Source organism: Daucus carota, chromosome 7 (genome assembly GCF_001625215.2).
Source record: "Daucus carota subsp. sativus chromosome 7, DH1 v3.0, whole genome shotgun sequence".
NCBI classification, from domain to species: domain Eukaryota; kingdom Viridiplantae; phylum Streptophyta; class Magnoliopsida; order Apiales; family Apiaceae; genus Daucus; species Daucus carota.
This window is the reverse complement of record NC_030387.2, coordinates 32,254,154-32,269,107: the sequence shown is the minus strand read 5'-3', so window position 1 is coordinate 32,269,107 and position 14,954 is coordinate 32,254,154. Positions and strand designations below refer to the sequence as shown.

Genomic DNA, 14,954 nt, shown 5'->3' with positions numbered 1-14,954 from the left:
GAGGAAAACATTATAGAGAGTTGAATACAATCTCTTGATTTTTATGAAAAGGTTCATATGTCGCACAACATATTAAAATAATAAAATTAAGAAAAATGGACTAAAATATCATTTATTTATGTCGGATAATCTAAGCGTGTCTAATTTTTTTATTGGACAGCTTTAATCAATATCCAAAAAACTACGCGATACATCGCGTCATCGCCTATATATTTCTTACTCCCTCCGTCCCGGTCATTTCTATACAGTTTTTTTTGGGATGTCCCATCATTTCTATACATTCCTAAAATAGCAACTTTTAATAATGTAAAACACTATTACATCAACTACTTCCTTCCACTATCTTCATTTTATAATAATATAAACACTATTACACCCACTACTTTTGTCCACTATCACAAATCTATAATTAAATACAAATGGATCCCGCCACTTTACCCACTTTTCATCTAACTTTATTATTTTTTACACTTTTTCTTGGTCTCCGTGTGCACGACAAATGTATATAACCTTTTGAGGCGGAGGGAGTATCATTTTTGATATAATATTAATAACTGATATTTCTGATATTTTTCGGACTGTGATAATCAGAATATTAATAATCGCCCATTGACGACAAAAGTCCACGACACAAAAAGTCTTGAGTTTCACATTCACAACTTCTAGTTCTAGACCCATCACATTTCCACACTACTGCCAAAGACTAACAAACCAGTCTTCCCTTCCTCACAAGCCCACCTCACATTTTCACACTTCAACTCTTCCCCATTCAAAAGCTCTCATCTTTTTCAATTCTTGCACCTCTTCTTGATGCAAAAATGGTGAAACCCAGCTCACAATTGTGTTCTTTTCTCATCATGGTCACCTTGTTTTACACCATCAAAGTTGATTCCAAGAAGTGCCATGGTGAATGCACTGCTTTAGCTTCATACTACTTATGGGGTGGAGCAAATCTAACTCTCCTAACCGAGGCCTTCAACACAAATTATAGTAACATCATGGGTTATAATCCGCAGATATATAATTTTAACAAGATTTATAAAGGCCAGAGAGTGAATGTTCCATTTCAATGTGGGTGTTTAAGGGGTTCAGATTCTGAGTTTCTTGGTCATCAGTTTAGGTTTAAGAGTAAAACTGGGAATGCTTATGAGAGGGTTGCTGATATTGTGTATTCTAGGCTTACTAGAGTTGAATGGTTGGTTGAATTTAATGGTTTTGATGCTGATCAGTGGGTTGAAAAGAACCAAAGTTTAAATGTTCCGGTGCTATGCTCTTGCGGGAATAAGAAGGTTTCGAAGGATTATGGGTTGTTTATTACGTATCCGTTGAGGCCTGGTGAGAATTTGTCTTCGGTTGCTCAAGGGGTTGAACTTTCGGAGAAGTTGCTGATGGATTATAATCCTGGTGTGGATTTTAGTAGCGGAGAAGGCATGGTTTTTATTCCCGGAAAAGGTAATTTTTCGTATCATTTTGTGATTTGGAATTCTTACAAGTTTTATCTGATATGTAATAATATTCCTTATGCTGTACCTTTAGTTTTTGTTCCTAGCTTGTTTGCAGGGGACTTAAGGTAGTAGTGTTTCGAGGTCCTCTAGATTTTTATGTGTAAATCTTGCACCTTTGTTTTCAATAAATGGGCCGCTTGCCTTCCAACAAAATTGATGTGTTTAATTAGAAACTATAGGTTGGTAGTTAAACATTACGAAGCCCTTGTCCGGATAATTAAAACCACATTGAGTCATTGATGTTCGTTTATATTCTAAAGTTTGTGACAATTTTATGTCTATTAAATGCAGATCAAACTAGGACTTACCCTCCCTTAAAAACAAGGTAACTAAGCACTTGTTGTTATTCAGGATTTTAATATCACTTTTTTTCTTTTAATTATACCTAATCTTCCTTGTCTGATTCTGCAGATCGAGTGGTTGGTACTTCGCCTTTGACTATATTATATACTTCGGAGGGTAGATTTTGGAATCCACCGTTTTTTCACGTCTGTCTTAATCTTACAGTCTTATAAACAATTTGGGCAGGACTACGTGGTGAAGTCATTGCAGGCCTATCCGTTGCAGGTGCTACTGTGACTCTTGCTCTGGCTGCTTGTTTCTACTTTGGTGTCTACAGACGCAAAAATTCTAATGAAAGTTCATTTAGCCCAACAAGTTATGATGGTCACCCGATAGAGAATAAAATTGGTAATTGTTTAGTTTAATAAATTAAGAGTGATGTATATGAAGTTATATATTATCACTCTATCATTCTTTCCATTCTTTTATTAAACAGATAATATTGCAATATATCTTGATTGGAAGTTAAATACACAGCTTAGTAACTCAAACTCACTGGGAAAATCATGTCGGAGGTATCTATATAATCTCTTGTTTATTGTTGTCAACAGGTTCTGGAATTGACTTGCAGAAAAATCTAGGCTCTCGTCCTTACGGAGGTGATGTTTCGCCAAAGCTTACGGGTATCACCGTGGACAAATCATTGGAATTCACATATAATGAACTTGCTGAAGCCACCAGCAACTTCAGCCTGGCCAATAAGATTGGTCAAGGAGGGTTTGGTTCTGTTTATTATGCAGAGCTAAGAGGAGAGGTCAGTACCTATGCAATTAAATCATAAGATATTCTGTCTGAATTGGAAAAAGGATTGTGTATTTAACCAAAAAAAGAAAAAGAAAAATCTGAATTGGAAGAAGGAATGTCTGACTGACTAATGAAGTTCTAAAAGTCTTTTCAGTACAAAATAAAATGTTACCTTATTATTTCTGATATTTGCAAGATAACTAGTGATGCAAAATACTAACTAAATTTTTTGGTTTGACTTTTGGATCATTTATGTTGATGAACTCATGTTCTGCACACTATCTAGTTAAGTTTATCTACATTTGTATATAACTTGCAGAAGGTTGCAATCAAAAAGATGGATATGCAAGCTTCAAAAGTATTTCTGGCTGAATTGAAGGTTCTAACAAATGTTCATCACGTGAACTTGGTACTGTTAACCAACTTTCGAATGCTTAATGCTGCATACATGTATAGCGTACATTTTGTCGTTAGTCATTGTATGTCAAAGAAACATGCTAAATGTAACATCTCATCTTCAAGATCACACTGCATTATGTAACTCCTTCTACTGAAACCTACATCTCGAACTAGGCATAACTTTAAACCTTATAAAAGACATACATCATAAGAAAAAATATTTGAAAACAATCTGCAAAACATGGTGACTTTACTATATAAACCATGAAGGGGACTTGTTTGCATGATTTGATATTTATATTTGGTGTCCCTGATGCTCTTCGAATGCAGTTCGATCTAGCAATTATAGTGGAAAAAGTATAATAGCTTGTTAAAAGCATGTTTTTAAGTATATCATAATACTAAAATGTATATCTTAAGGTCATGGAAGGTTTCACGACTGTTCTTATCTCCCATCTTAAGAAAATAAATACTCTTATCAAGTGCAGGTGCGTTTAATTGGATATTCTGTTGAGACTTCCTTGATAATAGTCTATGAGTTCATCGAGAATGGAAACTTATGCCAGCATCTGCGTGGTTTTTCAGGTTCATATAAGAAATCTACTCTGGTACCAAAAATTTCTTTTACCAGCCATACAAGTCTAACCATTACTAAAATACGTGTTGTTGCAGAAAAGGAGCCATTATCATGGTCTACCAGGCTGCAAATTGCACTCGATTCAGCTAGAGGACTAGAATATATCCACGAGCACACCAATCCCGCCTACATTCATCGTGACATCAAGTCCCCTAACATTTTGCTAGACAAAAATTTACATGCAAAGGTTAATTATACTAGATTAATAGATGGGAAAAAAGTTGTTGGTCGTTTTTTTGACTAGACAGTCTAATTTTACAGGTTGCTGATTTTGGGTTGACAAAACTTGTAGAAGTCGGGACTGGTTCCTTGCAAACTCAACTTGTGGGTACTTTTGGGTACATGCCTCCTGAGTAAGATACTCTTTCCACTTTTCATTACATTTATCACTTATACATCTCTGACCAAGCATTCTTCCTTCAGAAGACTATTTCATTTTTCTCCGTATGAGTAAAGAATGTTTCTGCAGATATGCTCAGTATGGAGAGGTTTCGACTAAGATAGATGTCTATGCTTTTGGAGTTGTATTTTATGAACTGATATCTGCAAGAGAAGCCATTGGCAAGTCTGGTGAAGTTTCTACCGGAACACTGGGAATTGTTGCTATGGTTACTTCTCATTTCCTCCATTTTTGTGATTACAAATTTTGTGCTGCCCTTTTATGTTTCTCCTATTATAAATTTTACCATTATCAGGTGGTTATATTTTATTTTTTTCAATACTGGTATATATAATACAGTTTGAAGAGGTTATGAACCAGCCTGACCCCAGCACAGATCTCCGCAAATTGGTTGATCCCAGGCTTGGTGAGGACTACCCCATCGACTCAGTTTGCAAGGTAAAAGAACTCTTTCTAGTCAATACAAAATTACAAATTCACGTGATCTTGCTGATTGCAGCTCTGCCTCTTATTTCCAGATAGCGCAACTTGCAAAAGCTTGTACACAACAAAATCATGTACTAAGGCCAAGCATGAGATCAGTTGTCGTTGCACTCATGTCACTTATATCTGGAACTGGAAACTGGCATGTCAGTTCATCAGATAAGGATCGAGATCTTGTAAATCTAATGTCTGGAAGATAGCTTATCACTGGATCGTCATGTGCATTGCATTCCTGCTTAGATTACCAAGCATTATACGTCCGAAACTCTGATGCTGAGAGCTTGTAGAAGGCCTTAAATATAGTCATTTCCCCAGAAGTGCAGACTTTGGAACTGAAATGCTTGGTTGTGTTTAGAGAAAAGCAAGTAATCAGAGTTTAGACAATGTAGGTGTAAATATTAATCTATCACCAGCTGCACGAATTATAATGGCTATCGCCAGTTATACCTGTTTGGACAAAAGTTTTGACATTGATGAATGTAATGGCCCAAAAACCTAGTATTCTTTAACAATGAATACATAAGTTGTAAGGTGATTTATGTTAAATCTGTGCCATACAGGCATGTCTGCCCTTGTATCATGAAAATAAGAACTTATTTTGGGAGAGAAATTCATTAAATTATAATACTTTTAGTATCAAGTGTTTAACACGAAATAAGACATTTATCTCTAGAAAAAAATATATATATTTATATATTTTTTTCAGAAATAAATGATTAATTTATGAAAATAAAAATAGTCAAAAATTAATTAGTTAAATATTTTTTAGATTTATGCATTTTCGACATGATTGTAGAAATCAGGAATTCGAACTAATCATAAAACTCATGAATTCAGGTTTTGTCGGAGATTCATCATTGATTTTTTCGATAAATCGGTGATATTCAGTCAAATCAGAGTGTCGTCGATAAATAGAAAAGGGTATTTTTTTAAATTAATCAAATTTTTTTCAATAAATGAGAGATTTTTAAGACAATAATTTATTTATCGACAATATAATCATAAACTTTCGGTAATTTTTTTGTTTTTTTGTCAGGATCGAACTCAGGACCGACACATGGATAAAAAAAAAAAAAAAAGGAAAGAAAAGCTACTCCAAACCGGGTCATCTCCAGGCCCTAAAGGCTAAAGTACTTGTGCATTCAAGCCATGTTGAATATTTGTGTAAGTTTTAACATAATTTTCCGTATTAATTTGAGCGTGAACAATGAAATAGAGTAATATTATTGGGATTGTACTGTTCACCTGCCAAACATGTACTAATAATCACAAATCTGAGCCACAAGGTGATAATCTTATCCACCAGATTCTGTGACAACAAAAGCAGAAGCATCAGTCCTACCGACACACCCTTCAATTATTTCATTCTTGGTTTAAATTCGGTTGGAATAGTTCCACAAGACAAAACTGGATTTTGTAATCTTGCCTTTGCGCATAATATATATTTTAAAAATATATGTAAGAAATCAAATCGACTATTATTTTGAAACGGAAAGAGAATATTATAACAATCATTTTATTACACTCGAGCCATATCTCCGGTTATAGAAAAATGACTCCAGATCTCACATGTTCGGTAAGTAATGTCCTAAATAACAGATTAGAAAAAAATGTCCCAAATACCGGTGATAATTTAGATTTTCAATTTGAGATGAAAACGTTAGATCATGTAGCGTTTTACTGTTTTAACCTCAGCAAAACGCTACACGGCATAAATGATGGATATAATAACAGTCAAGCCAACACCTATCAGTTAAAAGTACTCCCTATGTCCCTCTGGTTAGTTTATCCGGGAGATGAGAGTTTGACACGCATTTTAATGCTACTTGAAAACATAGTTTATGAACTTATTTTTTAATTTTTTTCTTTTGAACAAAAATTTGATGTTTGAATTTTTATACACAAAAAGAAAATCTTAAATATAAGTTATGAAATTATATTTTAAAAGAGTCTTAAAATATTGTCAAGCAGTGAAAAAAATCATAAAAAAAATGAGAGGGACGGATGGAGCATGTTAGTACCTCAAAACGTTATAACAGAGCTTGTTACACCTTTAGTAAATGAGGTCGTTACAACAGCCTTTGTTGTTATTATTACTTGTGCTGTATTGTCATTATTATTGCTCAAAAATATCTCTCCTAATCTCTCCACTCCACACTCTCATTTTATCATTACCACTGCTTCAACATCTTCTTAGCTTCTCAAACAGTTACAGACTGTACTTACTGACATTTACACACACATGCATATATTCACCATAGTTGAGACCTTTCTGCTATAACTATCTACTGGGGTCTTGATCACTTTCACTCAGGAAGCTCAGGAGTGTAGCATTTATTAAGAAACTGTATGAGTACTCAGTTTCTTAAACTGTTATCTTTATTCTCTTTCTATTTGTGTTTAGTACATGAAAGTTCTGATCTTTGTCTTTTAAAGTCATGGGGTTAATTTTAATTTTTACATGCATGGGTTTTTTTATTACTACTTAAGAATTCAGAGCTCATGAGACTGACTGTTATTATTGTAATTAAGGCTAACCCTTGATTTAATTTACAGTTATGAGTGCATCTGTGCATTTTCAGCTACTTTTATGTTTATTCTAGTTTTGCTTTTTTGCCATTTAAGAGAGCAAAGAAATTGCCTGATCTAATCTGTATTATAGGACCTCAGTGCCTTTTGAAGAGGTATGGCTTGAGTGATGTTGGAAGCTCTTTATGGTGTGATCTTGCTATTTGTGATTCGAAATTGGAGTTGCCTTTTATTTACATGGTTTAATCAATTGAAGTTGTCAGTTGGGTTGGTGTAGATTAGTTTCTGGTATTTAATGCACTTTTGATTTGGTATGGGAATTGAAGCATGATCTATATCACTATATGTTCTGGATAGGAAAATTGGGGTTCACATATACGAAAGTTTTAGCCTTTAAATTTTCTTGTACTTTTTAGGTTTTCTCACTAGTTGATATTGTTTGCTGCTTTTCTGCTTTGTTCGTGATTATTAATAGCAACGGGAGAATTCAGAGTTTATTTAGAAGAACCAGATCCAGATGGCTACATTTGGGGATATTGGACTTGCGGCAGCTATCAATATCATCACTGCGCTGATCTTTCTCATAGCTTTTGCCATACTAAGACTTCAACCTTTCAACGATAGAGTTTATTTTCCGAAATGGTATCTTAAGAAATTAAGAGAAAGTCCATCAAGGTCTGGGACATTTGTTAGCAAGTTTGTGAATTTAGATATCAAATCATATGTCAAGTTTCTCAAGTGGATGCCTGATGCATTCCAAATGCCAGAACTCGAGCTTATTGACCATGCAGGATTGGATTCTGTTGTGTACTTAAGGATTTACTTGCTTGGGTATGTAACCTCAGTCCTTTTTTAATCTAGCATCACTTGTTTGGATCTGAAATTTGAGATACTTGATTGATAATCTTTTTAATGGTATGATAACAATGAAATCCTTTTTTGGGCTATTCGGTGGTGTGGCCTAAATTATCTGCCAGCATGTCATATAGACAGTTTCTCATGATTCACATCAGAAACATGATCCCATATATTAACATACATAGAGGTATATAGTACTTTGGTGTTTGTCAATATTTGCATTCCTTTGCTCATGTCGAATCATAATTTATGGAGTATTTTTTGACACTGACATGATATATTAGCATTCAGCAACCAACTGAATTTCAAGGTTCACATAGTGCATAATATGTAACCAGTTGGACTTGAATCTGTAGTTTGTACCCTTACAACACAAAAACTTGTTCATAAATTCAATTACTAATATCTGCTGCATTTGTTACATAGTCTAAATTTTTAAGTCTCGTGCATAGGCATGGTTAACTGTCTAATGACTTGGTTGCTTATGTACCTGGATTGTTTCCTATGTTGCTGCTCAACTATTTTTGTTGATATAATTTTATTTGATTATTTTGCACTTCTAATGCAGGCTCAAAATATTTTTCCCAATAATGTTGCTGGCATGGGCTATCCTTGTCCCAGTCAATGTTACAAATGACACTTTAGAGAATACCAAAGGAGTAACATTCAGCAATATTGATAAACTTTCTATTTCAAACATCCCGCTAGGGTCAGACAGGTAAAAACATAGTCTGTTTTAAGCATAATATATGAATTGTACCATTATTACATTGTGTAGTTTTTGGACTGTCTTATCATATATGCGGTGCTTTCACTTCATATTTTCAATTGCATCTGCTATTGTATGCTAGGAATGTAATTTAAATAAGCTTACATATTTAGAGTCTCCGAGCATTCTAATTTCCTATTAGGTTTCTTAAATTCCTTGTAATAGCTATGGCTGTACTGTTATTATAAAATGAAACTGTTGTAAGACCCTCCTCTTCTGTATTTCTGTCAATTTGCTTATACATCTGGAACTCTGCACAATGAGTTGGTATACATGTTAGCATTTATGGCACATATGAACTGCTGTAATACACTTCTGCCATTACTATAATATATGAAATTGGATCCTTCCTCCTTTTTCCTTCTTTCTTTCAAAAATATTAATTTAGATTATAGATCAAGAACTTAACTGCTTGGAGGGTGAGAACTGAGAATGATACTCATTTAATGTTTGCAGGTTTTGGACTCATATAGTGATGGCCTATGCCTTCACATTCTGGACCTGTTATGTGCTAAAAATGGAGTATGAGAAAATTCAGGACATGCGATTGCACTTTCTGGCATCAGAAAAGCGCAGACCAGATCAGTTTACAGTATGATGCACTTCACTGAAATAATCATCGTTCATCATTCCAAGTAACTTGATAATAACCAAGCTAGTGTTTTCTCAATCTGAAATAAATTGTAAAAGAATTGTGACTGTTATTAACAAGACTGCTGCAAGTTGTAGATAGTTTCTGCTCTGTGATTTTTCTAGCAAATCACTGTTAATATTAATTCAAAATGTATTCTTTTTCTATGCATGATGGTTATTACTTGCCTTTTATGTGAGGGCATGATCCTTGTAATTAGAGCTAGAAGGTTGTAACTGAAGTGGAGCTAGAAATTTAAAAAGTTAGAGCAAGTCCAGAGATATAGTAATTGGAAATACGCTTCAGCACACTACTTTTGATCAGATCAGCCTTTGGTTGTGATTTCACAAGACCTCGTTATCTAGCAAAAGATAGTATGATCTCTCATGTGGAACTGGTGCACCGTTGGGTGCCTGTGTTTTATATATTGATATATACTGTATGGAGGTTCAAGGTTTGGTGACTAAGAATTTATAATCTTAGGAATCTTCATGCGCCACATGATTTTTTATAGTTCGCAGCTTCTGTAAACATTGGACAAGATACTATTATTCTCTATGATTTTACATGTGTTCATATAGTGTATGTGATAATTACATCTCTTTGGAATATACTTTGTTGATAACTTGATGTTTTTGTAAGGGAACTAGCTAACTATATGTTTCTTAACTCTTAATTTCCGCTCTGATTGTTCTCAGGTTCTTGTAAAGAATGTACCACCAGATTCTGATGAATCGGTGAGCGAGCTTGTTGAGCACTTTTTCTTGGTCAACCATCCTGACCACTATCTCACTCATCAGGTTGGATGATACCGTCATTAGCGAAGAAAGATTCTACGTGTAAGTTATCACATGCTGGTCTAAGTACTGAAACTCTATGCAGGTTGTGTGCAATGCAAATAAACTGGCTGAACTAGTTGAAAAAAGAAAAAAAATGCGGAATTGGCTCGACTACTACCAAATAAAGTATTCTAGAAATCAATCAAAACGTCCCATGAAGAAGGTAAATTTCTGTACTGAGAGTCTGAGATGCCTATGAAGGACTATATTACATTGTACTGTAGTATAGTTTTAGTTACAGGGCTGAAGTATGCTAATTAGCTTAAAAAATTGTTCATATATCTTTTATGGAGTAGAGGTGCATAATATTTAACGAAGTGCAATGCTTCTCTGGTGTTGACAGACTGGTTTTCTAGGACTTTGGGGAGCAAAAGTGGATTCAATTGACTACTACACCTCAAAAATAGAGAAATTGTCTAAAGAAGTAAGTATTTATTCTTATTTTTATTATGATTAATATAAATTTGCTCTTTTACCTTCGGGAAAGTATGTGAACAACGAAGCCGCTGCATCTTGCATTATTGAAACTTAAAAATTGTTCAACAAGTTCAAAATGATACAAGTTTTATTGTTAAAAAGTGCCTAAAGTAGGGTCTCCACAATTCTAAAACGTAAGTGCCTAAAGTAAGGCCCAATATTAAAACGTATTTTCTCATTTAAGTCTATATAGGCTTGGTGTAACGCTACTTGTTCAGAAGAAAGTTTGTGATCTATTTTTCTTACTTTCTACAATTTTGGGAGTGTCATTTATCTTGGAGCTTCTCAATGTATTTCCTTTTAGTTTAAGAAATTATTCATTAGTATTCCGATGTCCCTAAGATTCTTGATATGCATTACAAGAATATAATTTATATTTTTGTCCATTTAAAATTTAGATAGCTGCAGAGCGAGAAAGTGTAACAAATGATCCTAAGGCTATTATGCCAGCAGCATTTGTCTCCTTCAAAACTCGTTGGGCTGCTGCAGTCTGTGCCCAGACGCAACAATGTAGAAATCCAGTTATGTGGTTAACAGAGTGGGCTGCAGAGCCTCGTGATGTATATTGGCCAAACCTGGCAGTTCCGTATGTTCAATTGACTGTTAACAGACTAATAGTTGCAGTTGCGTTCTTTTTCTTGACATTCTTCTTCATGATCCCTATAGCCATGGTGCAATCACTTGCAAATATTGAGGGTATTGAGAAAGCAGCACCATTTTTGAAGCCTGTAATTGAAGCGTAAGTTTCGTAATACCTTTTCCAAATGTAAACTAGTTCTTTAGATTTTTTAGCATCGAGATGTAAATATTACTGAATGTTCTCTGCCTTTCAACAAATAAAAATTGCATGTAGTGATCGAGGTGTCTTACCTCTGAAGCAAACAAATTTTCCAAAGAAAAAGTTGTATTGCCAGTTTTCTAAAGTATAGGTAATAAAGTGCAATTGGTCCGAAGTAAAGGGATGTGTTTTGCAATTAACTCTATAATAAACGCAATCTCAACCAGTGCTTAGTCTAATCAAATAAAATTTTTAAGTTGTTCCATGTAATTTTGTCTTAGTTTATTGGTTATGGGAATGAGGAACACAAAATTTGATCGTGAATGTAGTTCTGCTAATGGGAAGTTTCCTGTGCAGCGATTTTATCAAGTCATTTATACAAGGTTTTCTACCTGGGATAGCATTGAAGATCTTCCTTATACTCTTACCAACTATATTGATGATAATGTCCAAGTTTGAAGGATGGCTGAGTATTTCCGCTTTAGAGAGGAGATCCGCGTCCAGATTCTATATGTTTAACTTTGTAAATGTTTTCCTTGGGAGCATAGTTGCAGGAGCTGCATTTGAACAGCTACATACTTTTATTCATCAGTCAGCACAAGAGTAAGTCTCGTTCATGAGTAAATAATTCAGTAAATATGTCTTATGCTTTGGTCCTTATCTGGTATTGGCTGTCACGTGCTACATATTCACCTGATGTTTTTCTATCATATTAACTACTTGGTTCCATGGTCGTTTCATATTACTCCACTGTAGTTTATGTCATCAGTAATGGCAGATTGTTAAACTTGAGCTTCTAGGGACTGAAAGGTGCTTGGTTTTGCAGTATCCCTACAACCATCGGTGTGGCTATCCCTATGAAAGCAACTTTCTTCATAACATACATAATGGTTGATGGATGGGCTGGTCTAGCTGGAGAGATATTAAGGTTAAAACCCCTGATATTCTACCACTTAAAGAACACCTTCTTAGTGAAAACTGAAAAGGATCGAGAGGAGGCAATGGATCCCGGAAGTCTGGGTTTCGACACTGGGGAACCTCAAATACAGTTGTACTTTCTAATAGGCCTTGTCTATGCCGTTGTTACCCCACTGCTGCTCCCTTTTATACTGATTTTCTTTGCCTTCGCGTTTGTTGTATTTCGTCATCAGGTAAGAAAATTTGCACTATTATTTATCATGTTGGATTGCAACTACTCTTTAAGTTATATTGCGTATGCCATGTGCAATTTTTAATATAAAATGACCTCAGTTTGATTACTGAAGTATGTCATCACACCCTTCTTTAAATCCATTAGCTTTCCCAATTAAAATTTGTTTACTTTTGTAGATCATAAATGTCTACAACCAAGAGTATGAAAGTGCTGGGGCATTTTGGCCTGATGTCCACGGACGTATAATTGGTGCATTAGTAATCTCCCAACTCCTCTTTATGGGCTTATTGAGTACCAAAGAAAAAGCTCAATCAACACCAGTTCTCATCGTGCTTCCCGTTCTTACCATATGGTTCCATCGGTACTGCAAAGGTCGCTACGAACCTGCATTCGTCAAGTACCCATTGCAGGTATCTATGACTGGTTTTCTGTCCACGTATATATATTAGATAACATCTTTGCGCTTAACTTTACAGACTAGTATGAGACAGCATACGTTTAAATTATGTCCTTTATTCTTATTTAATAATGACTCTCTAAGAGAGCATGCTCAAAAGATACTAAAACAAGTAAATTCAACTCCTAAGCTACTTGTCCAAATTTTCCATCAAGGCTTTTCAGCTGACTCGAGTAAAGTTAGAAAAAGTAAACGTGGCACCTTTGGTAGCATAACAACTATTGATTTTTGTTGCAAGGACTATATGGTTTGCTTACCTAGCATTAATAATAGTTACTTCATGTTTTTGTCTGTGATTGCATAATTCTGTGAGTTTGTATTTGTGGATTCATGGTACTTGATATAAATTTCCTGGCTCTTATCGAATTCCATGTTGACAGTTATGTTAAAAAATAGAATTCATCTCTGCCAACTGGTTTTATCGATCTTATATCTGAAGTATTACACTTTCTCCCCATTCAGCACAGAATGTATTTGCGCCGAATTACCATCTTTTAAAATCTCATTCTGGATCCTCACACTTAAATTTGGAGCCGAAAATGTATTTACTTGTTTGACTGCAACACTGCAAGTCATTTGTGTTAAAATAAACTTGGACTTCAGTTCTCAGATTGCATAATTGTTTTCTTGGTTATGTGCTGGATCTTAGGAAGCCATGATGAAAGATACTTTGGAGCGAGCAAGGGAGCCAAATCTGAACTTAAAGGGCTACCTTCAGAATGCTTACATCCACCCCGTTTTCAAATCTTGTGATGATTCAGACTCGGATGATGACATGATTGAAGTGCATGAGAAATGGGAGCAAGAGCTGGTGCCTACAAAACGACAGTCACGAAGAAATACACCAGCTCCAAGCAAGATGAGTGGTGGTTCTTCCCCATCCATGCATGAGGTTTTTCCTGAATATTCCAAACCTTAATTTTTGGTGCACTTTGCATGGATTGTAAAGAAGTGAAGGCGCGCAACAATGTGGCACAATATTAGCCTACTGTGAAAATGTATCTTGGCTCTGTCCTATACCTCGTGATATAGATGTAAATCTTTCAATTAAAATGTAGAAAATCTAGAGGCAAACTCCCACTTAACTGTATCTAATGTTAAAGATTTGTAGCCCCTGTTAAAGACCTTTTCCCTTACTTCTTGTGAACTTAAGTGAGCCTTTTCCCTGTTTAAGCCTCAGAGTGAGATGTAAATAGAACTTATCAGCCAAGAGCTCGCCAAATTATTGACTATGGCTATGTCATAGTGAAAGATCTCCAAAAAACGAATTTAACAACAATGATAAGAAAGTCATAGACTTTCATCTATGTTTACTATTTGTACTGGTTCTAGACTTTGAAAGAACGATGGCAGAGCAGCCTTCCTGTTCGGAAAAAAGACAAATAGGCCTTAATGTCATCTTCTGAAAGAATATTTTAACTTCAAAACGCAACTCGTGTTATGTTTTCAGCTCAAAATATGACTTGTTGACATATAACTTAAAACATTTTGAACTTCACAAAATTTATCTCAATCATATTTATAGCTCAACTAGAGTATATGATCAAAATTGATCTTCTCACGATTTCTCTTTATAGCTTAAATTTCCGTGAAGAGAATTTCTTTATTTTTTATACTTAAATTTTAGGTGACATAAAAACTTATTATAACACACATGAATTGTCAGCGATAATTGCTATATTAAAAAGATATAAAAATATAACATACGACTTATCAGTGATAAATCGTCATATTAGAAAGATATAAAAATATAACATATGACTTGTCAGTGATAAATTATCATATTACAAAGATATAAAAATATAACATAATCAGTAGGATGAAATTAACAAATTTAAAAGTTTTTTGATAGATAATGTTTGAAATAAAATCAAATAATAACAAATTGCATAATTTTGATTCTCATATAAATAAACAAATAATCCCAAACAATTTTTATAATATTATTATTTC

General features: G+C 34.5%; 2 protein-coding genes across 3 annotated transcripts; both read left to right on the top strand.

The window, feature by feature from the left end:
* Positions 1-687: 687 nt before the first annotated feature.
* On the top strand, positions 688-5,089 carry LOC108202934 (chitin elicitor receptor kinase 1-like). The gene is made up of 12 exons (XM_064081768.1): positions 688-1,452; positions 1,797-1,830; positions 1,917-1,924; positions 2,034-2,195; positions 2,399-2,601; positions 2,911-3,000; positions 3,479-3,575; positions 3,663-3,814; positions 3,889-3,980; positions 4,097-4,235; positions 4,367-4,465; positions 4,546-5,089. The coding sequence occupies exons 1-12, from the start codon at positions 819-821 to the stop codon at positions 4,708-4,710; spliced, it is 1,875 nt and encodes a 624-aa protein (XP_063937838.1). The 5' UTR covers positions 688-818; the 3' UTR covers positions 4,711-5,089.
* A 1,483-nt stretch (positions 5,090-6,572) lies between these two features.
* On the top strand, positions 6,573-14,148 carry LOC108202326 (calcium permeable stress-gated cation channel 1). Of its 2 annotated transcripts, none has more exons than XM_017370714.2 (12): positions 6,573-6,857; positions 7,515-7,870; positions 8,466-8,615; positions 9,123-9,258; positions 9,996-10,097; positions 10,180-10,299; positions 10,480-10,560; positions 11,012-11,352; positions 11,749-11,994; positions 12,218-12,542; positions 12,721-12,954; positions 13,651-14,148. In XM_017370714.2, the coding sequence occupies exons 2-12, from the start codon at positions 7,557-7,559 to the stop codon at positions 13,918-13,920; spliced, it is 2,319 nt and encodes a 772-aa protein (XP_017226203.1). In that variant the 5' UTR covers positions 6,573-6,857; positions 7,515-7,556; the 3' UTR covers positions 13,921-14,148. The 2 variants fall into 2 exon arrangements, with proteins under 2 accessions (XP_017226203.1, XP_063938311.1); XM_064082241.1 differs by lacking the exon at positions 6,573-6,857 and adding an exon at positions 7,085-7,194.
* Positions 14,149-14,954: the final 806 nt, after the last annotated feature.